Raw genomic sequence first — 26,352 nt, 5'->3', positions numbered from 1 at the left:
TATTTGGGAGAATAAATGAGTGCCTGGCGCTTTAAGAATGAAGCGACTTCGGAGCCATGGCTGGAGATAAGGGCGAAGGAGGAAGAAGTGAAGTCCATAATGTATTCGGGCAGCAGGACGTTAGCGCGCGGGGAAAGCGCACAGCATCACGGAAGTAGCTGTGAAAGGCTGGTTTGCCTGCAGCCTCCGATAACACAACCAGGAGGATACACGCTCACGCATGCGCAGAGCAGAAATGGAAGGCGCGCGAGAGCCCTGAGCAGCCTCTTTGGTGGGCGGCACGCGAAAGACTACTTCGCCTGGCTCGGACGAGCCAGAGCACGAGCGGCGGAAAGCGAGTGCGCGTGCGCCCCGGTCTTTTGGCACGGGCTGGGCCCAGGTGGGTGTGTTTCCCCCTCTTCCCCCCCCCTCTTCGCACGCGTGAGTAGCCCCGCCCCCTCCGGCCCCCGGCCGGGCTGGGCCGGGCAGCCATTTTGGGCAGAGCTTTGTTATGGTTCGGTGTGGGGAACTCAAGCGACACAGAGAGTGAGGCGGGAGGGGGCGAGTGGGGCCTGGTCCCGTAAGCACGGCCTTGTGTGGAGAGAAGGGAAGAGGAGCTGGACTTGAGGCGGCGCTGAGCGGCAGCCAGCGGCCTTTGGGGAGAGAGTAAGGTAGGGAGCGGGCAGGGGGAAGCCCAGAACAGGCGAGGGGGCGGGAGCATAAACAAGTGGAGGTTCTGTTGCAGGAAAGAGCCGAGGGGGCGGTGGAGGCCCTGCGGGGTCGCTTGGCGGCCGGGAGAGTTGCTCGGGGCAGTTGTTGGTTTGCGGAAGCGCTCGGGAGAGGTGCTTGGCAAAGGTTGGGGGGGCAGGGAGGCGGCGATAGCTAATAAGAGGGTAATGGGGGGATCTTCTTGGAGGTGTCTGCGCGGGCAACTGGGGGGGCAGGGGTGGAGACTGGAGGTGTGCGAGGAAGGATCAGCTGGAGTAAAGAGTGAATAGCGGAAGGAGGAGGCTAGGGTGTGCAAAGGCCTCTGGAGTGCAAAGTTGAGCAGGAGGTGCGGAGTGGCCGGAGCAGGCAGGCAGTGGCATGTGATTTTCAGGGCAGGTGGGAGAGGGTTTTTGTTTTTTGTTTTGTTATTTGTTGGCATGGGGGTGAAATGGATTTGGGGTTCCAGCGTGGGTATAGGAAGGGAGGGAGAAGCTGATCAAAGCAGTTGTGAGACTAGGCTAAGGTAGGGGGCGGGTCTGAAGTGGGGTGGGGGGGGCTGTCGAATAGGGCACAGGATTTTATAAAGTGCGAGGAGTTATTCTTTAGAGGAAAGGGGGGAAATGCTGGCTTGTTGGACAACTTGTATACAGCTTGTTAGACAACTCGAGACAGTAAAGTGTGGTGGGTCAAAACTAGGAATATTTAAGTAAGAATGCTTGACTTGGCGTAGTTTCCCTATGGAACTGTTTTCGTTTTCTTTTTCTCACACACCCGCCCCAAACAACAACAGCGACTCTGTCTTCAGGAACAAATATACAAGTGTCAGGACTGGATAATTATATCTTGCCTTCCATGCAGACTGCCTTGTAAAATCTAGCATTGTTGTTCTTGCTGAGCAGGCTGAGAAGGAGGGAGTTGACTTGTGGGTGTGTTTGTAGGGAGGTACAAATAGAGTATTTTGAATATTAAGGCAGAAGGAAGGCATACAGTATTATACTTGTGTAATACTTCATTGCTGCATATGACTCAAGGTAAGGAGTAGTGTCAGATTCTGGCAGTTACTGGTAGATTTTTTTAATGCTTGAATGGAATGTGCACTTCGTGTGTCTTTCCTGTTGGCTATATAACTCTAGATACTGCTTGAAATTATTTGGGTGGGGGGGGGTGTAAAAACATTTTCCTTTAAAATTTGGGTAGCTGAGTTAAAATATAAATGTTAAATAGAATCTAGTGCAAATGTGGAAGTTGTTGTGTGTCTTAAAAGGATAGTTGCTTTGACTGTTCTGCACCAACATTCCTTGGGAAATAGGACAATTTGTCTATATGCCTTCTATGTAGAAGATAGCCTGGAGGAAACTGAACAATTCTTAACTTTTAAAGAGAATGTACTAAACTAGTACTTCAGCCCGATAACCTTAACAGTAAGAATTTGCATCTAGAGATCTATCAATAATACTTTAGTAACTTGTTTGACTTTTAGATGCAATAGAAAAAAAGAGTTCCAGTGACCAGTGTTTTCTTAGGGGTGGGAGAAGAGACCAGACTTATAAGTTCTACTTTTGTTTTTTTCTGGAACCCCAAGATCCATCAACCAGAGTTGGGTGCAAAAGGCATACTTAAAATTAAAGAATCTGAGCCCAAGAATTTGTTTTTAGTACCAGACCTGAACTGAGCTGACAGTTCTTCCACACACATATCCACTCCTTGTTGCTCTATGCCACCCTATTTTCTTCATTTCAGCAATATGATTTGTGCATCTTGCTATTATTAAGCAATTGATAGTCAGAAATCATTGCCAACCTCCTGAAAATCACATAGATCTTCCATTAAATCCCCAATCTCTGCACCCTTGTCTTGGGTGATCATTGTCAGGGTAAGGATGAGAACTAAGTATATTATGAAAGGATAATAGAATTTTGCAATCATTTTGATAGGTACTTCATTTATATAAACTTGTACACACTTTTGCATGAGTCACATGTTCTTTTTTAGATGTATCTCAAAGAGATTAGTGGGTTTGGGATTATTTGTATGTCAGCTAATACTTTTTAGTCGATTTACCATTTGCAATTCTCCCTTTCTGTACAACAACCATAAGTGAAATTTAACCTTACAGTCCAAATACTGAATGCTGCATTAACACTTCTGCTAATAGTAGTAGACAGATACGACTGTGGGTGGGGATTTTTTAATTAGATTTTGAGTTGTGTTGTCAAATTTCTGCTTCTGTTGTCATATACCCTACTGTAATGAGAAGTGGAAATAAGATTAGAAATTTTCTTAAATCCTGCAAAATATTAACATTGTCATGCTAAATGCTCTTCAAATATGTCCACCCAGTTAATAGTCTGCATTCCTATTCACACTAACTTCAAGCTGCATTAAGTGTAGTGGAACTTCTGAGCTAACTGGTTTATTGCACAGTTTTGTTTTAGATACCTGAGTTAAACTCAAGTGCTTTGTACATAGTGAAGCTTATACAGAAACTCGTTTGTCACTTAGGCATTCTGGTGCTTGCTAGTTTTTCTGCCTCTGTAAATTAAGAGAAGAGTGTAAGCCTCACCACTCTGGAAGACTTCATTGCTCCAGAAACTTTGCCCTAGTAACAAATTGTCAATATTTCTGTACACAAGAGTAGCAGTGCAAAAACATTTAGTATTAGAAGAAACAACAGAACTGGAATATAATTCCCAAAGAGGATAGGTTTCCATTTAAGTTTCTAGAATTTTGTTAATGTTTAAGGAAAGAGATGAGAATGGCTATGTTGCATTCAAAGCAAGTACTGAAAGAGAAGCCAGTATTGCCTCACCAGTTGATTTGCATGGCATTTGGTAGCCTTTACTGACTTATGGACAACTGTTAAGGGGGAAGGAATGACTATTGTGAAAGAAATATGTTAGTTCGCTCTTTTGCTGCAACCTCTGTATTTTAGAAAGAACACTGTACTTTGAAAGATAAGAGGTTTTGATACTTCCCATCTCTCCACTTCCCCTTTCCCTACTCCTTTAGCTGTAAAAATAGTTGAGTACTATATGGTAAAGTCAAGCTAGATTGAGACCAATGTAATGCATTTCTAGGGCACACATTTCTTCAAAAAGGTGATGAGACTGCCTAATTTTTATTCTCTTTCCAGGCTCCTAACATGTCTTCTACAGTAGGCTGCAGCACGTTACTAATTTGTCATTAATAATGTTAAGCTCAGGTACTTGTAGCATAACCATATATCAGGGGTCGCCAACGTTTTTGGACCATTTTGAATGTTGAGAGAATGCTGATGGTGCCAGTTACAATATGGCAGCCACGGGGGAATGGCATGGCACAAAATTAGAGAAAGTGAAGATACATTTTCTGCCCCTGAACAACCTCATTCTTACCGTGGGAAATCAGCTGTGGAGGTACTAATGTCAAAGGCACAACAGCCTTGTTTTCCCCAATGGCAGTCCTAAACCAAAGCATAAACTGCCATCCTGTATCTAGAACATAAATAGAACAAGCCCTATTTAAAAATGGAGAAAGACTTCTGAAATAAACATGTGTACTGTGCATATGGGGCCTATCACATTTTTTGTAAAATGCTATAAATACGGCCTTGTAACATAGTTTCAAGTACTGTATTAGGTCAGAAGAAGAAATGAAAAAAAATTAAATTGTGATGGTCTTAAAATCTAAGCTTTCTTTTTGAAAGACTGTAATATGTTTGATTCATGGTGGAAAGAAAATTCTGTTCTAGATAATAAAGAGAAACTCTGTGAAGGGTGAATTCCACTATGTATTTAATCAAACACGGGATTCAATCATAGCACACTTAAAAAAAAAGATTTTAAAAGTATGTAATAGATGCTACGGACAATTAATGAAGATCTTTGATTGGCTTAATTTCTGGAGTGTACACAGATATTTTACAGCTGTGTGTGTGGAAATATGGAAAGTAGTAATTCAGGTTCAGGTGTAACTGAATTACAAAAAAATGGTTAGGTGTGTAAAATGGCTGACTTGTCTTCAATTTGTCTGACATGACTTTTTAAAGAATATATTGAAACAGACCGCTTTCATTTTAGAAATATAATACATTATTTGTTTTAAAAGGGGGAGACTCAAGACCACTTATTTAAAAATGTATGGTGTTTACACCCAAATAATTTCATCTCCAAAATAGCTATGTATTTGTGCAGGCATTTAAACTTGCCCATACCAAAATTGGAGCTTACTTGCAGCCTATTATGGGTTGAATCAAGCAACCATTGGATAAATGGAATGACTTCTGCTCCTGCAGTGGAACGTCTCCTCCCCATGACCCCCGAATCTGAGGTAGTGGGTTGGGGAGGTGGGGGTGCATGGAGGGGGGAGGAGAAGTACATGAATGAAAGCCATTCCACTTGTGCAATGATGTTTTCAGATACAACCCAGAACATTTTAAAGCTTGGGAAGTTTTAAATAGTGTGGCAGTGGAACTGGTCACCTTAGACTTTGTTTATGGATAAATATATGTGTTGTGATGGTCATCACTATTTGATGTTGATAGACATCTGTATTAACCTGAGATACAAACAAGAGTCAGCATCAACACATAGCCATTTCACTCCTTCCTTCACCAGAGTGAAGCAGCCAGGAAGCTGCATCCAGACCAGGAGCCATAGTTATGGCTTTCAAACAAACCACATTATGAAACCATGGTATTAAGGTGGTCACTGCATTAACTAGTTCCAAGTGTGAATGTATCAAGAAGCTGTCGGCTGCAGCTTCCTGGCTTGCTCATTTGTGCAAAAGAAGAGGTGAAATGGTTGCATGTGAGTGCCTGAAACTTGTGTAAGTCTTGATTTACTAAGCCAAGATTATCCTCTGAACATCATCCATGTATAAAGTATGCACAAATTAATATGGGTTCAGCAACCAATATGTTGACTTGGATGAAGCAACTCAGTGATCAAATTTCAGTTGAGCCATGGCTTATATGTGTGGCATTATGGACAGCAAAAATAATAATAGTTTAGTAATGGCCCACTTCACAATGATATCAGTAATGATGCCTCTCTTGTTTCAGTGTACAAAGGGTAAATTCTTCGTATGTAGTTCTGATTTTGAAGGGTTTCACAAAAGCTTTAGTAGATTAATGTGGGACATATTAAGCTACTAGTGAAATACTTGTTGTTGTGATGGATGTTGTGTGTGTGTGTGTGTAAACCCACATGTGTGGAGATACCGTGTACACTACACACATTCCAGGGGCATCTGCAGTTTGTATATAGGAATACACCCTCTTGTCTGAATGGAAATATATGATTTTTGTGGCCACAATGTAGCCACATTGTAACAGTGTTCAAAACTCCCATTGTTATAGGTGCATTGTGCGCCAGGAAATTTTATTAGTGTGAGCAGTTTCTGAGCTCTGGGCGCAGTACTACTCCTAAGATTTCAGATTAAAATTACAGTGGAAGGCAGAGAGGACCTTTTCTGACTCCCCACTTCCAGCTACTCTCTGTAAGACTTGTATTTTATATTCTGTCCACTCTTGTACCTGGCCCTTTCTGCAGCCCTTTGGCTAAGACCTTTTTCACTCCCATTTAAAAGGTTAAAACCAATACCAATAAAACAAGCAAGATATGATTGCATAGCATTCTTGTTGGCAGTCTAGCTGCAATAGTCTAAACTGCAGTTTCCAAAATGTCTTCAAAAACAACCCCTTGAAAAGCTCATTGCATTATTTCAGTCTAGAAATTAGCCAGCCATGGCCAGGCTGTCTCTTGTCAAGAAAAGGTTGCAGTCAGCATATCAGGCATAGCTGATAAAATGCACTATGTGCCACTGAAGCAGTCATGTTAAAATGGCAAAGTTGAATCCATAAGCACCCACAGGATGCACACCTGATCCTTAAAGGAGAGTGAAATCCTTTTCAGAACTGGTTGAACAGCACCTCCCTGGGCAGATGAACCACCCACCAACAGCACTTCCATCTAGTTACAATTTATTGGTTCTCTGCCAAGTACCAGGACAGCAGTGCTTCATCAGGAATTGACAGAGCTGGGTGTCAAAAGCCCCATAACCCTTTATACAGGAGTTCCTCAGCAGATAAGTTGGTGCAGAATGGGTTCCCATAAAATAAAAATCTGAAAACCACTGGTGTAAATCATAAGCACTGCAGCAGTGGTCTGAACCACCTAAGAACATTCCGCCAAATCACCTTCTTCCATCTAATCAACCATATTCAAGGTTTCAGTGGAAGGAAATGAAGGTGGAAGAACCATCTCCAGTACACGGCTTTAAATTTCAGATTTAATGACAGTTACTTGATTTCAAGCTTTCTCGGAAGTAATACATGCAGATCCCATTATCTGAACATAATGCGTTCCTAGAAAATCACTCATTAGGCGAACAATCACATAATGATCTGATGAATCCCATATTCCCCTCCTAACATTTAGTTTGGCCTTCAGTCACTGCCTCTGCTCTGCAGGTTATATTAATCACATCCCTTTTGTAATTTTTATTGATCAGGGCTGACCATACCAGTTTGAATTTTGTCATCCTAAGGATGGAAGTTAGGGCTGTTGTTCGCTTTTGTAGAAGGTGAAAAGATGTGGTGTGAAATGTTTGTACTCTGTTTTACATGAGTTGGGCCAGACTGCTGTTGCTCCTTTTTTCTGTGCTTGAAAATAGACTAGGATTTAGACTGAAGCAGTGTTAGTTGATTATACTGGTTCATCATAAATACATCCTGCCATACTAAACTGAAAGATCAAATTCAAAATTGTTAATATATGAAGATGTTTTCTTTGGTGTGGGAATAAGTTCAATCCTTCAAGTTCTGAGGGTCCAGATGCTAGTGCTGCTTGTGACCTATGGGCCAGTAAGTCTTAGTATGTGGCTGAACAGCACATTCAAGTGTTTTTGCCTACCAATAGTGTCTTCCAAAGTGTCTTCCAATACAGAATTCCATTGCTCAAAATGCATTTATATGGGAAAATGCAATGTAGCACTAACTAGCAAAGAACTACTGCACATGGCGTTGGAAGTTATGCAATCAAGAGATGTATGGAACAAATTAGGTTTCGGAAGAAGTAGGATGAACTGTGTTTTTAATTGAGAACACAGTAACTAATCATGATTGGGTAGAATTAATGGAATCTGGACTGGTTTTTTGCAGATTTCTGTTTAAGGTTAGATAGTAAATCCCATGTGAATCACTCAGTAATTTGTGTATACCTATACCTAACAAGGGACGCGGGTGGCTCTGTGGTCTTAAACCACAGAGCCTAGGGCTTGCCAATCAGAAGGTCGGCAGTTTGAATCCCCGCGACAGGGTGAGCTCCCGTTGCTCGGTCCCTGCTCCTGCCAACCTAGCAGTTCAAAAGCATGTCAAAGTGCAAGTAGATAAATAGGTACCGCTCCGGCATGAAGGTAAATGGCATTTCCGTGTGCTGCTCTGGTTCGCCAGAAGCGGCTTAGTCATGCTGGCCCCATGACCCGGAAAAACTGTCTGCGGACAAACACCGGCTCCCTCGGCTTAGAGCGAGATGAGCATGCAACCCCAGAGTCGTCCACGACTGGACCTAACGGTCAGGGGTACCTTTACCTTTATACCTAACAAACATTGAGCTGTAACTGTATGCATCAGTGATTAGAAAGCTGAATGCATAAAACATGCAGTTTTCTAGAGTAAACTAGGCTCTTCTGCACACTCAGCTGTTTGCCATATTGGTTTATTAGTTGCACTTAAGTCACAGTTTCCTGTGAAGCTGTGGTTTGACAAACCTTTGAAGCATTGAAGTAAGGCACTCGAGGAGGTAATGAGATGGATGCATTGTCATATTGCTAACTTTCAGACTGATGAGTGATAGCTTATCTATCAGATTGTTGAGAGGCTCCCTGGGACAGTAGGTTCCTTTGATTTAAACATTTACACACAAGGTTTTGACCACTATAATATGGATGTGGTACACAAACTTGCAATATTATATATGTATACATTTTTGAAGGGGGCATGATTTCATAGTGTTTCACTAGATATAAATTGCAAAGCTGCCAGACATGCAAATAGCCATTTTAAAACTCTTTAGAAAGGAACAGTACTAAAAACATTACAAGTAAGGGCTATTCTATGGAGATTACACTTAACTTTTTTTGTTCTCAGTTCTATTGGTTATTCAGTGTCTATGGTAACATCTGTTAGGTCTTTAATAAATGCACAGGTATTTGCAGATTTACATGTAACTGCATTGTGCTAATTTAGCCCTTCTCTGCTTTTCTTCTCAGGTAAACCTCTAGTAAGCTGAGCAATAGCTTGGAACTTTTATCCCAAAATAGAACCCAGTTACAACTTTGCTGAAAGGAAAATAATTTTAGTATTTGAGTTAATTGAATAACTTTTCCTCCCAAGAGTTGTAATGTTAAATTCCTGAATTATACTGTGTATTAACTTTCACTTTTAGTTTAGACAAGTATATTACGTCATTCATTCTCAATTGTTACTTGCTAGAGCTTTAGTGATAGATGCCACAACACTGCAATGTGCTTTTCTATTAATAATACTGACATTTTTGAACAACTGAAATACAAGTACACACCCAGAAACACAATAATTGAACAATAGGACATAAACAACCTAACTTTAGGAATGGAAGCAAGAAAAAAGTACGGTATAATCGAATCTAAAGATACATGGTATACATTCTACTTGTCTTTGTTTTCCTTCAAAGGATCCTTACTTCTGAAGGAAAAGTTGAAGTTGGGATACAACCATATCTTGCTGCACTTAGGCTACACTCTGTATAGCAAAAAGAGGTGGGGGAGATGCTTATGTGTAACATAGATCAGGAGAAGATGACTAATCAGAATCTAGAAAAGGGTTCTGTATTTTTTCCAAACAATTTAAAAGTTTGCTGCGTCTTGTAGTTCACCCACTCCTTGCATACCAAATCTAACATTCCAATCCGGGCTTTCAGCTGGGTCCTAGTGCTTTCATGACTGAATGATTGTGAGGGTGGTACAGGTGGATGAGAGTGGGTAAGCCTCATTGCACGAGCAGAAACCCTTGTGTTGGCTCCTGCTAGCTAGCAGAAATACTTAGCCCAACAGGTCTACTGTGAGTAAAATATAACTGAGTACTATCCACAGGCTTTTGAGGATGCTAAAATCAAGTTACATTTTCAGTGCATTTTTAAATTAAAATTTAAACTGCATAAGGCAGGCATCCCCAAACTTGACCCTCCAGCTGTTTTGGGACTACAATTCCCATCATCCCTGACCACTGGTTCTGTTAGCTAGGGATGATGGGAGTTGTAGTGCCAAAACAGCTGCAGGGCCAAGTTTGAGGATGCCTGGTATAAGGGAAGTGCTGCTGGCCTTATGTTCTTGCCTTGGTAAATGGCATACTTAATGGTATAGTTAATGATTTACTGTGAGCATAGCTTTCTGGGCTGTTACCATTTCCCTTCTAGGGCACAGTGGAAGCAAACTATGATCCCTGGCTTAGTATTGCATCTGAATTGGGAATTATTATTTGTTTCACTTCCAAACAGACCATGGTTTGTGAATTATGCTTTGTTTCTACTTGTGCTAGCAAAGAGAACACAACAGCCCAGCAAAACATGTTCACAATAAAACATTAAGTATGCAGTGTGATGTGTGAAATAGTGTGTTGTCATGTCAAAAATATAAGTATTGTAATAAAAATCTGAAAAGCTTTGCATTTGTTTGGATATAACATCTAAATCACATTTAGTGTTTTGATTCCCTCTAACCCCATCATATATTTAAGTTCAAATACTCTTGGGAGCAGAATGGTGTGTAGATGAACTTTTGGTCTCATTCATTTGGGTTCATCTTCTTAATTATTATTATTATTTGAGATACTTCATTAGGTAAAACTAACCCACCTTTTTTGTTTGTTTGTTTACTTTAATAAGTCAGAAATGTTAAATTGGAATCTATTCAACTGAGGGCATCAGGATATGTTCCAGGAAATCAACATTTCTGGTTTGAGTTGAATCCTGAGAAGGCTTTTGTGTGTGTGTTAATGTCTCTTGCAAAATAATGTTGAATTCCCGTCTAGCAGATATGGAGTTCAATTTCCAGGTTGTGAATGGATCGTTAACCTCCCTTCCTGCCCCAATCAGTAAAAGAAAAGTTATCACTTCACTGGGGACTTGCATGAGGAGGTGTTGCTAGAGCAGTGTTTTTCAACCACGTGTGTGCTGGGACATGTTGCCTGGTGTGCCATGGGAAAAATTGACAGGCGGTCCGCTCTCATCCGATTCCCCATAGAGAGCAGCGGGGATCAGAGGATCGATCCCCGCTGAGCAGAGAACGGTCCGCAATGTTTTTGTTTGCCATTAAAGAAAAAAATATTAAACATTTTCTAATGGTGGTGCGCCTCATGATTTTTTTCATGAAACAAGTGTGCCTTTGCCCAAAAAAGGTTGAAAAACACTGTGCTAGAGGACCACAGTTCCTGGCCATGCTGGCTGCACTGATGGGAGTTGGAGTTCAGTAAAATCTGGAGAACCAGAGATTTCCCATTCCCAGCATAGTAATTATGAGGCCAGTATATTAAATTGGTGATTCTTTTAAAAATAATGTACCAATCTTGACATGGAACTTTTTGAATCAGGGTAGAGCAGCTTTCCCTGACTTGGAGCCCCCTCCATCCCCAACTACAGCTTCAGCTAGCATAGCTAATGATTAGGGATGATGGCAATTGTAGTCCAAAATGTCATGAGAGCACCAGGCTGGAAAAGGGTGAACTAGGGAATATAAACTTACTACTTTGCCATGATTATAGCTCCACATTGAGCTATATGAGATCATAGCATCTTAAAGTTGGAAGGGATGCAAGGGTCATCTAGTTGAACTCCCTGCAATGCAGGAATCTCAGCTAAAGCACCCATGACAGGTGGCCATGAATTCAATCTCTGTTTAAAAACCTCCAAGGAAGGAGAGTCCACTACCTCTTGTGGGAGTCTGTTCCACTGCTGAACAGCTCTTACTATCAGAAAGTTTTTTCCAAATGTTTAGTCGGAATCTCCTGACAACTTGAAGAAATTGGTTCAAGTCCTACCCTTCAGAGAGGGAGAAAATAAGCATGTTCCGTCTTCCATGTAACAGTCTTTAAGATACTTGAGGGTGGTTTTCATATCTCCTCTCCTCTTTTCCAGGCTAAACATACCCAACTCCTTCAAGTGCTCCTTGTAAGCCTTAGTTTTCAGACCCTTAATCATCGTGGTTGCCCTCTGCACATGTTCCAGCTTGTCAACTTCCTTCTTAAATTGTGGTGCCCAGAATTTGGACACAGTATTCCAGGTGTGGTCTGACCAAGGCAGAATAGAATGGTACTATTACTTCACTTGGACAATGTACTTCTGTTGATGCTGCCTAGAATAGTGTTAGCTGTTGACTCATGTTAAGCTTGTAGTCAACCAAGACCCCTAGATCCTTTTCACATTTACTGCTAGTAGTCCAGGTGTCCCCCATCCTATATTTGTGCATCTAGTTCTTCCTGCCTAAGTGCAGAACCTTAGATTTGTCCCTATTGAAATTCATTTTGTTTGCTTGGGCCCAGTTCTCCAGTCAAATATAACTTTACAGGAAGTATGTATCAAAGAGAAATTCAGGACTTAAAGAAATGAATGCTATGCCGAATACCTTAAATGCTGCTGTTCTGGGGTTTCTTTTTGACCAGTTGGAAACCTTCCTTAATTTACCTTTCATGATTCTAGGCATATAATTTCTGCCATGGTGATAAATCAATGGGACGTGGAATTTTTAAATTCTAAAATGCATAGCATCCTTAGTGATGTGCTAGTGTTCTGTGGTGTGTGTGTATGCGTCCAATTTCAAATAAGTCATAGTTTACTAGTTGTTAGGGTTGATTAATTATAGACACTGTATTAGTGCGGGTTATTTTGATAGGTAATAAAATCTAAACCTTTCATAAGAGTTTTTCTGAGCTAGATTTACATATTCAGCATTGCATAGTATTGACTGTGCTCAGTCCTCTTTTGGTTGACTTTGGGGGTTTTGCCCCCTTGTAAAGTGTTTTTTTATATATCTGCAAGCCTCAAGGTTCCCTCTGAGCAGGCAGACAACTTTCCTTTGGTTTCCTTCTGGCCCTTTTTGGGGGCTTTTGTCGATATTCAGTGAATTTGCAATTAGAGAGTGTTATTTGTATCCTCTGTTGGTAGTGCATGTTGGCAGACCTGTGTTTGAACATGGCGGCACCTGCAAAGTAGGTATGTCTAGAGTGTTGAGAGTTCAAATCCTTATTCATGAAGCTCACAAGGTAGCTTTGATGGTGGTAATAATAATAATAATGATGATGGTGATGATGATGATAATTTGTACCCCGCCTATTTGATTGGGTTGCCCTAGCCACTGTGGGTGGTAAAATCTTTCAGCCTAACCTACTTCATGAAGCTATTTTATGAAGACAAAATAAGGTAATACATGGACGGATGGGGTACAAATAGGATAACTTTCAAGTTAAAAATGCTGAAATAGGGTGTTGATTGAAAATAATCACAGGTAACTTAAAAACTGGCTTGCTTCATGATTTCAGTAGAAACTGAAGAAGACATGGAAAACTTATATGTTACTGAGCTTTTAGATCCTTTTTGCTTCACTGACTGATAGGTAATACTGTCTTTCTTTCAGAGAATACTTCGTGAATTCTACACTTTTCAGAAGATCGTCACCCAAATTCATTATAATACACCAACTTTCTCTTTTTTAAAGCAACAACTCAACTAAATTAGTTCAGGGAGAGATTATTTTCTGGCTTAGCCCCTTTTAGCTTTAATTGAATGCATTCATAGCAACAATAGGACAGAAATCATTGGAATCTTACCTCTTCATCAAGTTGCTTTTAGTTCCTCCGCAAGGAAATTTAAGTTACATTATGTGAAAATCCTTTCAAGATACAGTTTTAAGAATGCTAACAACTTTTTAAGCAACTGTAAAAGTGGTGAAGATGAGTCTTGCATTTTAGAACTTCTACAAATATAAGTTTTAACACACATTTTCAGAATTTGCAAGATACTTCATGGTCCTGCCACCCACCTCCCCGCCCCCATTCCAAATCAAGTTGTTGCAGAAGATGAACAAAGTGGATTTGTGGAGTTCACCATTAATCATGGTGTCTTTCTGAATGCTGTGCATATCTGATAAGTACTGTTGTAATGTAAAAGCTGAGTTGCATAGCATTGTAACAACAGCTAAATTAATGAGGTGAATGTAGTTGTGGCTTTTCAAAAATGCACACTCCCTTTTAGGTATTTTTTTTCTCGTATAAGTGCAGAGAGCAATTAAGATGAGCAGCTAAAGGGGTGAGGGGTGCAGTCGGCACGAAGTGCGGCTTCTCGTGCTTCCTTTGGGACTCACCCTTGCCACAAAGCTGGCATAGGTGCACCCTGGAGAAGGAAGAAATCTGGAGAGCCAAGAGAAGTGCTAAAAGTGAGAGTGGTGGACTACAGAGGCCGGACTAGGTAAGTCATTGTGGGACTTCTTTTGTTTATAGCTATATGAAAATACACCATCTTTGCGCCTTCATTTCCATCTCTGTTTGTGATATTTCACAACAGGTATGTTCAAATGATCATATCTTGATTTAATAAGAAGAAATAAGAAGTCTTGTGCGCCCACATGCAGCTGCTCCATTCCTGTCTTTGCATGAGGTGGCAAAGAACAGGGAAGTCTTTAGTTAAAAATAATATCCTGTTTAGTAGCTTTGGGACTCACCAGTATTTGAAGCCATGGCTTGAGGTTGCCTTCAGATGGTGTCTAGAAGCATAGAATCGTTAGGTTGGAAGGGGCCCAAGAGTCGTCAAGTTCAACCCCTGCAATGCAGGAATCCTAACTAAAGCATGACAGAAGACCATACAACCTCTGCTTAAAAACCTCCAATGAAGGAGAATGCACCACCTTACAAGAGAGTCTTTTCTACTGTTGAACAGCCCGACTGTCAGAAAGTTCTTCCTGATGTTTAGCCAGTATTACCTTTCTTGTAACTTGAATCCTTTGGTTTGGGTCCTAGCCTCTGGGACAGGAGGAAACAAGCTTGCTCCATCCTCCACGTGACAGTCCTTTAGATAACTGAAGAAGTTTGAAGAGTTTCCCAGTTCAGACAAAATGGGAAAAGGGATATTGTTGACTGTGGATCTCTTGTTATGTGCTCATGGAAAAGCCATGATACAGTTCAAACATGCTTATTGTGAAAGATTTATAGCAGGGGTCAGCAAACATTTTCAGCAGGGGGCCAGTCCACTGTCCCTCAGACTTTGTGGGGGACTGGACTATATTTTTTTTGGGGGGGGATGAATGAATTCCTATGCCCCACAAATAACCCAGAGATGCATTTAAATAAAAGCACACATTCTACTCAAGTAAAAACATGCTGATTCCTGGACTGTCCATGGACCGGATTTAGAAGGTGATTGGGCCAGATCCAGCCTCCGGGCCTTAGTTTGCCTACCCATGATTTATAGTGTACAGAGGGAGACATGAGTGAAATACTAATATGCTGGAGGGGAAATTAATACTGAATTCTTCATCAACTTTTTCTAGTTCCCAGCAGAAACTATAAAGGTTGATGGAGCTCAGTTTCTACTTTTATTGGTTTGAATTGAGCATGGAGGGTGGAAATCAACAGGAGCCATTGAACTACAGTAGTTCAGAATGGATCTATATCAAGTTGTATATCAAGTTGTATATCCTTCAATTAGCGCTTGGAAAAATACTGAGTTGCTGTCCAAGCTGTTGGGGGCAGGCCCAGTCCTGTCTTTGCTGTGTTGTCTTTGCTCTGGGAAGGGCTGACAGTGGATATGTGTTGTTCATCTTGTCTTAGATCCTGGCCATGAGGTTTGATGCCTCGCTTTATTGAAGGAGAGATACTGGACCTAAATGGCGCAGCATGACTTTGTTCCTGCCTGGCTTAACTTCTCTACACCACAGTCTGCTAAGGTAAACGACTGAATCTTGGATCAAATTCTTCAATAACATTTAGACAAGTTATGGCCAGGTTGCCTATTTGATTATGAAATGCATACATGGCTTTGTAAAATAGTTAAGTTATATTGGCCATACTGAGCCTGCATTAAAAGTGCATCAACAATAAAATGGTAGGACATTGCTACCAGAGTTGATAGCCCATTTGTCAAACTAATGCTTGCATTAAAAAAACTAACATACAAATTGCATTTTTGGACAATTTGTCACTAATGATCTGTCGTCATGACATGGGAAAAGCTGCAAAACTTAAATGTAACCAGTGCCCTCTTCAAACTGTTTTTTGCTTCATTGGGAAGGGTTGGTTTAAACTCTTGCGTTTTGTGTGGCTGCAATGTAGCCTATTCTAGTTACATTAATTGATCCATGCACTTTTGCCTCTGGCCCCACCCACCACTGGCATGCATCCCCTGGAAGGTTCTCAGGGAATGTAGACCTCGGGTTGAAAAAGGTTCTCTACCCCTGGTTTGGAACAGCCAGTCTCTCAAATTCATGCACAGAGAAAATACAAACATTTACTATTACAGTAACACACAAAATTGTTAATTAATATGTGGGCAAAGTATGTGCCCTGAGGGACAAAGTGGATGTTCTGGGAACAACAAATGCTACAATATGACTGAAGCTAAGCTGGTGTTGTCCTGGAAGCCAGATTACTGGGAGCCCCTTGTAAGAGTATACAGTCATACCTTGAGTTGAAGACGCTTCGAGTTGAGCATGTTCAAGTTGCGCTCCTCGGCAACCCGGAAGTAACGGAGCGTGTTACTTCCGGGTTTCGCCGCTTGCGCATGCGCAGACGCTCAAAATGACGTCACGTGCATGTGCAGAAGCGGCGAAAAGCGGCATGCGCAGACGCGCTGTCGCTAGTTAACGTTTACTTCTAGATACGAACAGGGCTCTGGAACGGATCCCGTTCGTATCTAAAGATACCACTGTATATATAATTTGGATACGGTTGTATTTACCATTAAGATTCAAATGTGCAGCATGGGGGTGTGACATTGCTCCTGTGTGCCCAGTAGCAGCTATAGCCAGAAGTGCTTTTTGTTAGTTTTGATAGGTGCACCAGCAGTTCCCATTCCTGGTTAGGACAGACCTGGTAGCAATAATTAACGACAATATCCAGATTGGATTATCATAATGCATAGAACTATTATAATGCACTCAATGTGCACTTTCAGTGGCTTCTTATAAATGAAGAATCTAAATGCCATTTTCCAATATGGGTCCTAAACTGTTTGACAGTTGATCAATCTGTTACCCTGAAATAATAGCAAGATAATTTGCTGTCACAGTGTATTTAAAAGGAATCAAGGAAGGAACAGATTCTACACAATTGCAAACGTGTGGCTGAAGCTGGTACATAAATACCAAATATAGCTTTGTTGGTTGGTTCTGGTGGTCACTGGAATATCACTTTTGAACAAAGTAGGAAACAGTCTGATAAACTCCTGAAAACTCATGTGGAGCTCATAATTCCAGAGCCTTTGCATGTTTTGATTATTATTTTTTCCTTAATAGGCCCCTGGAACCACTCTTGAGAAGCACGGAGAGCATCTTCCTCGGGGAGAGGGCCGCTTTGGAGTAAGCCGGAGACGCCACAACTCTTCTGATGGCTTTTTTAATAATGGTCCCCTCAGAACTGCAGGAGGTATATAAAAGGGCTCATACTAGAACTTGTACACACTGGTCTTAGGTTTTATTACTCACTTAGGTGCTGCAAACTTTTAAATGCTTGAAAAACCTGATTGTCTGAGATAAAAGTGTGGAGGTTTTCAACTTACCCAGGACTTTGTAACAATTGTTTCCTATGAGAGAGTAAACTGTGAGCACTCCGTAGGTAGTATTCTGATTTTTCATGATGTGCTAGGAGTCTGTTGGCATACTTAAGCAAACGTCAAGAAGACAGCTGTGATAGAAGACTATAATGTCATTGCTTGTATGGTAGAATGGTTAGGGTATATTGTTCACTTGGACTTCATAATAAAGGCTGTAATCCCAAGATCTGGTTGGAGTAGTAAGGGTGATATTCTGAACTGACATAGAGCAGGGATGGGGGACTTTTCCCCCAGGTGGGCCAAATCTGTTTCTGCCCTACACTTTGCAGGCCAAATTTGGGCAGGGTCTCCCATCTGTCAGTCACCCAATATCACAATGAGGTGATGTGCCTCTATGAAAGAGCACTCCCAGTATGCCATCAAAGAGATTTGTTCCAGGATTGCTATGGTGTTTCCATAAAAATCAACTGATGGATGGTTAGAGTGTGCCCTGCTTCAGCAAGGGAACAATGATGAACTTCCTTCTAATTGTTCCCTATGGCATTGGGGGGAGGGAAATAGATAGGTGTGATTTGCCAGAAGTAGCTGGGCTGCATTGTAGGTCCAAATTGGCTCCCGCACCAGAGCTTCCCAACCCCTGACAAAGTGCATTGTTGCTGCACGCTGGCTTCATTAGAGATCTGTACTATGGCAGATATTTTAGGTACTGACTATTTTTATTCATACAACAACCTTCCTCTCATGCAGACTGCTGGCATCAGCCTTCCCTGCACCGTCATGATTCTGTGGACTCTGGTGCTTCTAAAGGAGTTCATGTTGGGCTAGCTGGCAATCAACCTGGCTGGTATGGTTCTTCACGAGGCCATGATGGCATGAATCAAAGAGGAGGAGGAGGAACTGGATCCCATCGCCACTGGAATGGCAATTTCCACTCCCGAAAGGGTTCAGCCTTTCAGGAAAAGCCACCTGTTGAGACGAGGGAGGAAAAGGAAGAAAAGGAGAAACTGCAATTTGAGGAGGAAGACTTTGTAAGTGTACAATACTGTGTTTTCAACAAGGTTTCCTGCTGATTTTCACAAGCACTGATTTCTTCTATGCTTTCATGCGTCTCTGTGTTTCCCCAAACTGCATAATGTGTGAATGCTCTGCCCCAAGAGATGTGTCCAGAACATATGTCCACCTACATGTTCATAGGAAAACTCCTTTCTTTGGATATAGATGGGAAGTTCCTCCCACGTGCCAGTTGGGCAACCAATATCATTTTAGTTCCTTCCTCCTTCCAACTCACAGCTCTCCCTAAGGCTAGATGCTGATTAGACATACTGATTATTCCATGTTTAGACTATATAAAAAATTAAATCTTCTTTTCATGCAGTACATCTGCTTCACTTAAACCTATTTGTATCTCCAACCTAGTTCTTTAATAAACTTGCTATTTGCTCACACTGGTTTGCAGAGTAATGAGGTACAACAGCAAAGGAACATTGTCAAGATGTTGGTATATAAATTGTGAGAGAATAATGTTGAATTTAAATTAAATTAAGTTTTTTAAACTTAGTCCTAGCTAAGTAACTTGAAAATAGAGATAATATTCTGTATCATAGTAAGACATATGTTTTTCTTTGTTTTCTAGCCATCATTGAATCCAGAAGCTGGAAAACAGAACAGCCAGAGTAAACCAGTTGGGACTCCATCTGGTGTTTGGGGTAGGTATTGAGGCATCATCGAACAGCCATCTTCTTAGTAAAAGATATAAATTGTCTTTCCATTTTCAATCCCAAGAATTTTGAAGCAGATTGAGCTGAATCTAAGAATTTTCAAAGATGCCTTGGATATTTAGTGGTAGTGTTGTAGAGTCCTTGGGTCTCACCAAGAAATGCCTGCGTTCTCTTCTCTTCTCCCCCCACCCCATCATATTTGACATTCAGCATCCTAGACATTTAAATCCTGCCCATTCAGTATCTAGAGCATTTCTCCAATTCTTTCCAGCAATGTGGAAAGTGCTGTGTTTCCCATCCCTCATCCATCCAAGCGAGAGAGTGATGCTTGAGCCCTGAGCCTTAAGAAGCCACATCGTAAAGGATGGACTGGATTCAATGAGTTATGGATCCTTTTTAATGCCCAAAGTAGCCCATGTCATCTACTAACCATTAATCACACATCTACTGTACCAATGTTCAGCCATGTAACATCCAAAGTAGTCCTTAAGATTGTTAGGCCCTATGCATACCACTGGTTACAGACATATAGCCAGAATGGAACATACTAATTGAAAGTCAAAACTTTTTATGAGAGGCCTAAGCTAAACATAGCTACTTGCATCTTAGTGCTCATCTAAACTATATTGGGCCTAAAAATGAGCTTGTAACAATATGCACATCTGATAATTCCTACTGGTCCAGGTTTGTTCCCTCCAAAGACACTCATGGAAGAATAGTGAATATAACTTGTTTCACCAGATTGCAATTATATAAAGCGTTGTCCTTTAGAATTGGGCTTTATTTGAACTGAATATCCATCTTGGTTCAAAACCTAAAATAAATCTATTTGTTAACTACATTTCCAGACTAGTCCTTCTCAGATCCTGTCCTATATGATGAGCTGTCACCAAATATTTCCTGTTTGAGCAGGTGCTAAAATAACAGGGTTGAGAAAAGAGTGAACTTGTAGAAAAGAGGACTACGTTTCTCCCTTCCTGTAACAAGTAGTGTCTATAAAACCATCTATTCCCATTTGAACTAGGGATGAACTGCATTTTTAATGAAAATTTGGTGTGTTTTTCTTCCCCACCCCTTTTACTAGAAAACCCTCCTAGTGCCAAGCAACCTACCAAGATGCTGGTCATCAAAAAGGTTTCAAAAGAAGATCCTGCTGCTGCCTTCTCAGCTGCATTTACGTCACCAGGGCCTCAGCTTTCAAATGGCAACAAGGCAACTACCATTGTCCCAAGTGTCTACAAAAATCTGGTTCCCAAGCCTGCAACACCCCCTTCCAAGGTATGCTTAGGTTCACTCAGATAAAAGGTAAAAGTACCACTGCAGGGGAAGTTTTAACATTCTGTTGACTAACCTAAAGGAAATAGTATTGTATAGGTTTAGTACAGCACAATTTACTATTAGAATGTAAATGGAAATAAGGGGTTCATGTTGAAGGTTAAAAGTTTTTTTAAAAAACTGGTTATCTTGAGTTGGTGTTCTATATGCACTTCCTTCCTTTTCTCTTTTCTTCCCGCTCCCCAGTGTGAGGGTGTGCCCTCTCTCCTTTGCTGAGAAGGGCTGCATTATGACAACCAGTAGACGCAGGAACATTTGGTATTAAGCTCTCAACAATCTCTATTTACTTGTGACTTAGGGACACGTGCCAGGTTTCCTCGTTACTCCAGTTCTGCATGCTTTCTCCCCAGCTGTTCCTGGCTTCTACTTTTGTATTCCCTGTCTTCAACTCTTAGTGCTTCCTCTCCAGTTTAAATGTTTTACACAGGGTGTTACCATATAATCACCATGCACAACATGTGTCTTGTAGGATAAATGCAGCCCTCTCCATTTGCACACATTCAGGGGAATTCTAATTGCCCACTGTTGCACCTTCTCACCTCTTTGTAGGAATAAGCAAGGCCTGCCAAAGCCCATCACAAGTAGAAATGGGGATGGGAAACTTTCTGCATTAGTCCGACCACTTTCTTTTCCTTTTCCTTTTCCTGGATGGGGCTGGTGCCAGTTTTTTTAGCCTGCTGACAAAAATATAAATAGTAATCAAGATGACTGTCTAGTTTTAAGCAAGATAAAAAATTAAGTTACTAGATTAATTATTGATGTTGCTTTTATGCAGTTTTTTGCTCCCTAATGTTACTGTATTTGTTCTCTTCTCATGGTAGCCAAGCCAATGGAAAGCTAACAGAAGTGAACATAAACCAGGCTCGCTCTCCTCCAGCCGTGATTCTGCTTTTACAAGTCCAGTGTCTGTAACCAAACCTGCTGTACTGGCCAGTGGCTCTGTTCTCACCTCTTCCAAAGAGGTAAGCTTGAAAGGTTGAATTTAAAAACTGGATTTGAAAGTATTTGAACATCAGTGAACATACACTTATGATCACCCAGCTTAAATGACACAAATAGAAATGAGGTAGGGAGGACAGGATCCCTCTGGTAAAAAGTAAACTCTGGAAGATTTGCAGCACTTTTATTCTCTCTACAGAGTGCTTCCAGCATCACCCCTCCCATTGAAATAAGCTCCTCTCGCTTGACAAAGCTGATGCGCCGCACCACAGATAAGAAGAGTGAGTTCTTGAAGGCCTTGAAGGATGACCGGAATGGGGAGTTGCCAGAGCGCCATGAGAGCAACAAATTGGAGGATGTAAGGGTGCAGCTCCGGTTTTTCTTTCTAGAGTATTAAAATGATAGGGATTTTTGAGTGTGAAATGAAATGCTGTGTTAAAGGTATGGCAGAGCTGGTATTTTCCAACTATTCTAAGTGCTTGACTTGTCTCGTAATCAGCTACTTTTTATGGGAATTTGATTTTTGGTTCTGTTCTTTGACTTGTGCAGGTAGGTGATAAATGATAGTTAAAGGAGTGAGTTTTCGCATAAACAAAATATGTGTCCTCTTCATGCACAGTATGTCCATTTAGTGAATAACCCCTGCAGGAATTCATTTTTAATCTATATATACTAGTTTTTTCAACAAATAAAACAAAGCTATATTTAATTTTTAGAAATGTAAAGTGCATAACACAAAACAGTATAGACATTTTCATTCCCCCACTCCCCAAATAATTGTGCTGGACTAGCACATTAAGGTAATTGAAAGCTTTTAAAGTCTTTTTACTTTTGGGAAATAAAGGGTGATAGAGGTATTAAAGAGTACTGGCTACTGATCTTGGAAGCAAAAGACCTTATTGGTTACAATAAGGTTATAACTAAGCATTTTGTCAGATGTCTGTGGGACCAGATCCAATGTGTGCAGAATACATGGTTAAGTTATTTGTTGGGAACCCATTCACAATCCTGATTGTAGGATTCATCAAGGCTCGAAAATTGCACACATAGCACCCTGTTGGACATGTGTTTTTACTTTGCTAGATTGTGTTCTTATTACAGTGGTGCCCCGCAAGACGAATGCCTCGCAAGACGGAAAACCCGCTAGACGAAAGGGTTTTCTGTTTTGGAGGTGCTTTGCAAAACGAATTTCCTATGGGCTTGCTTCGCAAGACGAAAATGTCTTGCGAGTTCCTGCGGGGTTTTTTTCCTTCCCCCCCCTTTTTCCCAAGCCGCTAAGCCGCTTAACAGCTGAGCCGCTAATGGGCTTGCTTCGCAAGACGAAAAAACCGCAAGACGAAGAGACTCGCGGAACGGATTCTTTTCGTCTTGCGAGGCACCACTGCAGTAGGACTTGCTTAACCATTCTAGAAACTACAGCTTCTAGACAGAGGGATCTTGGGGAAAAAAGAATATTTTTACAATGTAATTTGTTAGTATTAATTATGGTCAGGAAGGCAGGGTATATATTGATTATTTTCCCCAAAGTAAACTCCTTACAGAGCAATTTGTGCATGTTTTGAAGTCTTGCTGGGCTTATTCCATAGCAACTGTGGTTTTGATTGGATAGATAGCAGTACAAGAGTGGTTGTTTGATACTATGATCTAAAGGCTCAGCAGCATTCACCAGGCAATTTGACTTATTTTTTTTCTCCCTTGCCAGATGGAGGATGGCAGCACACCAGAACCAAAGGAAAACTGGGAAGAGAATTGTCACCAGAATGGTCTTTCTCTGCCTTTAGAAGAAGGGGAGAACCTTTCTCACTCATTAGAAGCAGAACACAGGTAAGAGGGAAGACAGACTGCTAAGGAAAATCTTTTTCTACCAGCGTTGTAGATAAATTAGTGGAATAAGAGTCAGAAGTAAAAGTAGAACCTGAAACTTATTGTCAGTTTTTGCTTCTATTGTTTGATCATGCTGTTCTTGCAGCATAGTGTGCTGTCCTGCAGTGGGTGCTCATATACTGGGAGGGTCTTTGCACAGAGACATATTATTTCAAAGGTGATGGCAAGGGTGTAACTCCCTAACAGCTATCTATCACACATAAGACCAGAATGTTTTTGTGGAATAAATCATTAAGTCTTCTGACACTACCCCAGCTGTTTGAGCACAACAGTAGATACTTAATGTCACGGCTAGATCAGGCCTGCATAAACCTGAACCCAGTAATTGCTCAACCTCTGATGCTGCAGTGCTGCTTCCTCAGAGCAGGCATAGGAGTAATGGCTCCTTATCTGTTAAGGATGCTTGAGTTGTGATTCCTGCATTGCAGGGAGTTGGACTAGATAACCCTTGGGATAGCTTCCAACTCTACAGTTCTATGATTCATAACAGGAGAAGGGAGCAAGGTGTATTTGCCATCATTTGTCACAGTGATGTTGCTGCCACAAGGTAGAGTGAGTTGGGGAAGAGACATTTTCTCCCATTTGCTCTGGAAGAGGCAGATGACACAATTATTTTCCCCATTATTTATCACCCCTCAGATTTTGACATGCTGACAAGCATCTAATACATGCATGTCAGCATGCATACACAAAAAAACTATTCCTCAAGAATAGTTGCTTTCTTATTAATGAATAAAGAATACAAGAGGTGTATTCTACTCAGTTATAACCTGAGAGGGAGAAGGGGGCAACCCCATCCACTTGGCTTCTAGCTCCAGCCATCACTGGTCCAGTTCTTTCTCACATTAACCCTCCGGGGTGGGCCTGTCACAAAAAAGCTCCCGATTCGTGCCATATTCCTCTTTCATTCCCCTGTCCCTCATAACCACATCATTTACTTTCATTACCTAGGTCCTTCTTCATAAAGTCACCCCATGTTCCTTTGCAGCTGAAGAATACTTGTTAAATAATTGTTAACAATTATTTAACAATTATTGTTAACAATTATTTAACATTATTTAACAAGCATTGTTAACAATGCTTGTTAAATAGAACTTAACTAATTCATGTAAAAATCAGTGGTGAGTATCTATAGAAAACGTGTCAATTTTGTATGCATTGTGATGAGGGGGTGGGTCTTTCTTCCATTGTTAATCCAACCTCTCTTTCTCAACCCACCCCATCTCCTTTAAATTGGTAGGTTATTGAAAGCAATGGGGTGGCAAGAGTACCCTGAAAATGATGAGAATTGCCTTCCCCTCACAGAGGATGAGCTCAAAGAGTTCCAAATAAAGTCAGAGCAGGTATGTTTAGCTTTTGTGTTTAATATTATTATCAGTCTTTTAGCATTGGTCATTTCCTAGTTTTATTTCATAAAACCTGTGAGATGACTGCAAAAGCGTCTACTCAGTTATTTTTTTGCATGTTGACAAGCCTATATAGACTTTGTTTTATATGTACATAGTATTAGAGTGTACTCTGCTTTGAGCTCTGAATGGAAAAGGGAAACAAATATGAATTCATTTTCCTTTCTTTCCTGCAGCTAAGAAGAAACGGCTTTAGGAAGAATGGATTTCTTCAAGGCCGTGGCAACAGTCAACTATTCTCCCACTGGAGAAGCACTTTTAAGAAAGAGTTTGAGGAGTCGGATACAGAAACAAGTAGCAGTGAAACTTCAGACGATGATGCCTGAAAATAGGCACAAAAAACCCACAGTACAAAACAACCCAGCAAACTCAGTTTGTAGATCAGCACATAAATGTTTGGGGTTCAAATGAAGCAGAAGTTTATTCTGTCTCAAGTCTGTTCAGTTTCTTTTTATTGTTGAAAACTTCATGCACAAGGGAAAGAATTATATCCCAAAGAAGAAAGCTATTGGCTTATTTTTGGTTTTGCCCTTCTATGCTTCATAGAGAACAGTCCATGCAGATGGGTGACTCATGGCCTTCTGGTGCAAGGCATAGTTTCAGTCTCAGCAGCAGCAGGATGTAAGGGACTGAGTTGGGCAGCCACATGCTTCTCATACTGCCGTCCACATAGCAAAATGCTGTGCGGCAATAATGTGCTAAAACAATCATTGTCAATGACAAAATGGCTATGGAAGTTCTAATTGTGTTAAATTAATGCTAATAACATGGAACTTTTTTATTTTGTTTTTTGGCGGCTTGGGGAGCTTCATCACTTAACCAGGCGTGTTTGTTTTTTTTTTCTTTTTTGGGGGTACAGCTGTAAAATATTTGGATATAGGAATTGTTTGTGTTCTTGCAACCTTGATATTCAGGGTGGATTGTAAAATATAAATTTTTGTGGGACTTCAAAGATTAAGATTATTTTGATAACATTATTTACAGATTTAAAAAAGTGACTATCACATTGAGTCTGTATGAGGGGGAAAACTACTGCAACAAAAGATAACTAACTTGGAATAAATATTTTGCATCAGTTTGCCAATTCTGTGTCTCATTTCTCATGAAATACTATATAAGTAAGGAAACTTGGCTATCCTTATTTTGTGTTATTGTGGCCTTCATATAACAGAACCTGCTTTAAAGAAAAGTTTTGAGTAACTTGAATAAATCCTGATTTGGTTTTTAAGCAAGGGGTCCCTGCTCCTGCCAACCTAGCAGTTCGAAAGCACATCAAAGTGCAAGTAGATAAATAGGTACCGCTCCCGCGGGAAGTTAAACAGCGTTTCTGTGCGCTGCTCTGGTTCGCCTGAAGCAGCTTAGTCATGCTGGCCACATGACCCGGAAGCTGTACGCCGGCTCCCTCGGCCAATAAAGCGAGATGAGCGCCGCAACCCCAGAGTCGGCCACGACTGGACCTAATGGTCAGGGGTCCCTTTACCTTTACCTTACCAGTTGAATAGTTGTACTTCTCTTTCTCTCTGTGCAGAGCAATTTTACATTACAACGCAGATATTATCAGAACTGAACATAAATTAACATCTGAGTGTAAAGTGAAGGAGAGAGGCTAAG

General features: G+C 41.0%; 2 protein-coding genes across 11 annotated transcripts in view; one reads left to right on the top strand and one right to left on the bottom strand.

Moving 5' to 3' along the window:
- The window catches only part of TMEM69 (transmembrane protein 69), a 38,476-nt gene that overhangs the window by 9,730 nt on the left and 2,394 nt on the right, over positions 1-26,352 (bottom strand). Inside the window, exon 2 of one of the 2 annotated variants that reach the window (XM_083742557.1) lies at positions 21,052-21,189. In XM_083742557.1, coding sequence (XP_083598683.1) covers positions 21,052-21,088 — 37 coding nt within the window. In that variant the 5' untranslated portion in view covers positions 21,089-21,189. The remainder of the gene's footprint in view (positions 1-21,051; positions 21,190-26,352) is intronic. The other variant, XM_083742556.1, reaches the window with a different exon arrangement.
- GPBP1L1 (GC-rich promoter binding protein 1 like 1) lies at positions 102-25,825 on the top strand. 9 transcript variants are annotated; one of them, XM_083742469.1, is made up of 13 exons: positions 10,385-10,855; positions 11,122-12,911; positions 13,333-14,162; positions 15,521-15,636; positions 17,203-17,332; positions 18,207-18,487; positions 19,093-19,165; positions 20,262-20,455; positions 21,334-21,474; positions 21,651-21,809; positions 23,154-23,275; positions 24,576-24,678; positions 24,918-25,825. In XM_083742469.1, exons 4-13 carry the CDS (start codon positions 15,577-15,579, stop codon positions 25,065-25,067), a joined length of 1,413 nt encoding a protein of 470 aa, XP_083598595.1. In that variant the 5' UTR covers positions 10,385-10,855; positions 11,122-12,911; positions 13,333-14,162; positions 15,521-15,576; the 3' UTR covers positions 25,068-25,825. The 9 variants fall into 9 exon arrangements, with proteins under 9 accessions (XP_083598593.1, XP_083598592.1, XP_083598597.1 ...); XM_083742468.1 differs by having other exon boundaries at positions 11,122-13,118; XM_083742467.1 differs by lacking the exons at positions 10,385-10,855; positions 11,122-12,911 and adding an exon at positions 102-379.

The sequence above is a fragment of the Podarcis gaigeae genome (assembly GCF_964106915.1).
Source record: "Podarcis gaigeae genome assembly, chromosome: 6".
In the NCBI taxonomy this organism is placed as follows: Eukaryota; Metazoa; Chordata; class Lepidosauria; order Squamata; family Lacertidae; genus Podarcis; species Podarcis gaigeae.
Note: the sequence above shows the minus strand (reverse complement) of the source record. Positions and strands in the feature narration are given on the sequence as shown.

Coding starts and splice junctions, on each gene's coding strand:
- GPBP1L1 (XM_083742467.1), top strand. CDS start 15,577: ATGGCGCAGCATGACTTTGTTCCTGCCTGGCTTAACTTCTCTACACCA. Junction 19,166..20,261: donor GACTCCATCTGGTGTTTGGG/GTAGGTATTGAG, acceptor CCCTTTTACTAG/AAAACCCTCCTAGTGCCAAG. Junction 23,276..24,575: donor TCATTAGAAGCAGAACACAG/GTAAGAGGGAAG, acceptor TTAAATTGGTAG/GTTATTGAAAGCAATGGGGT.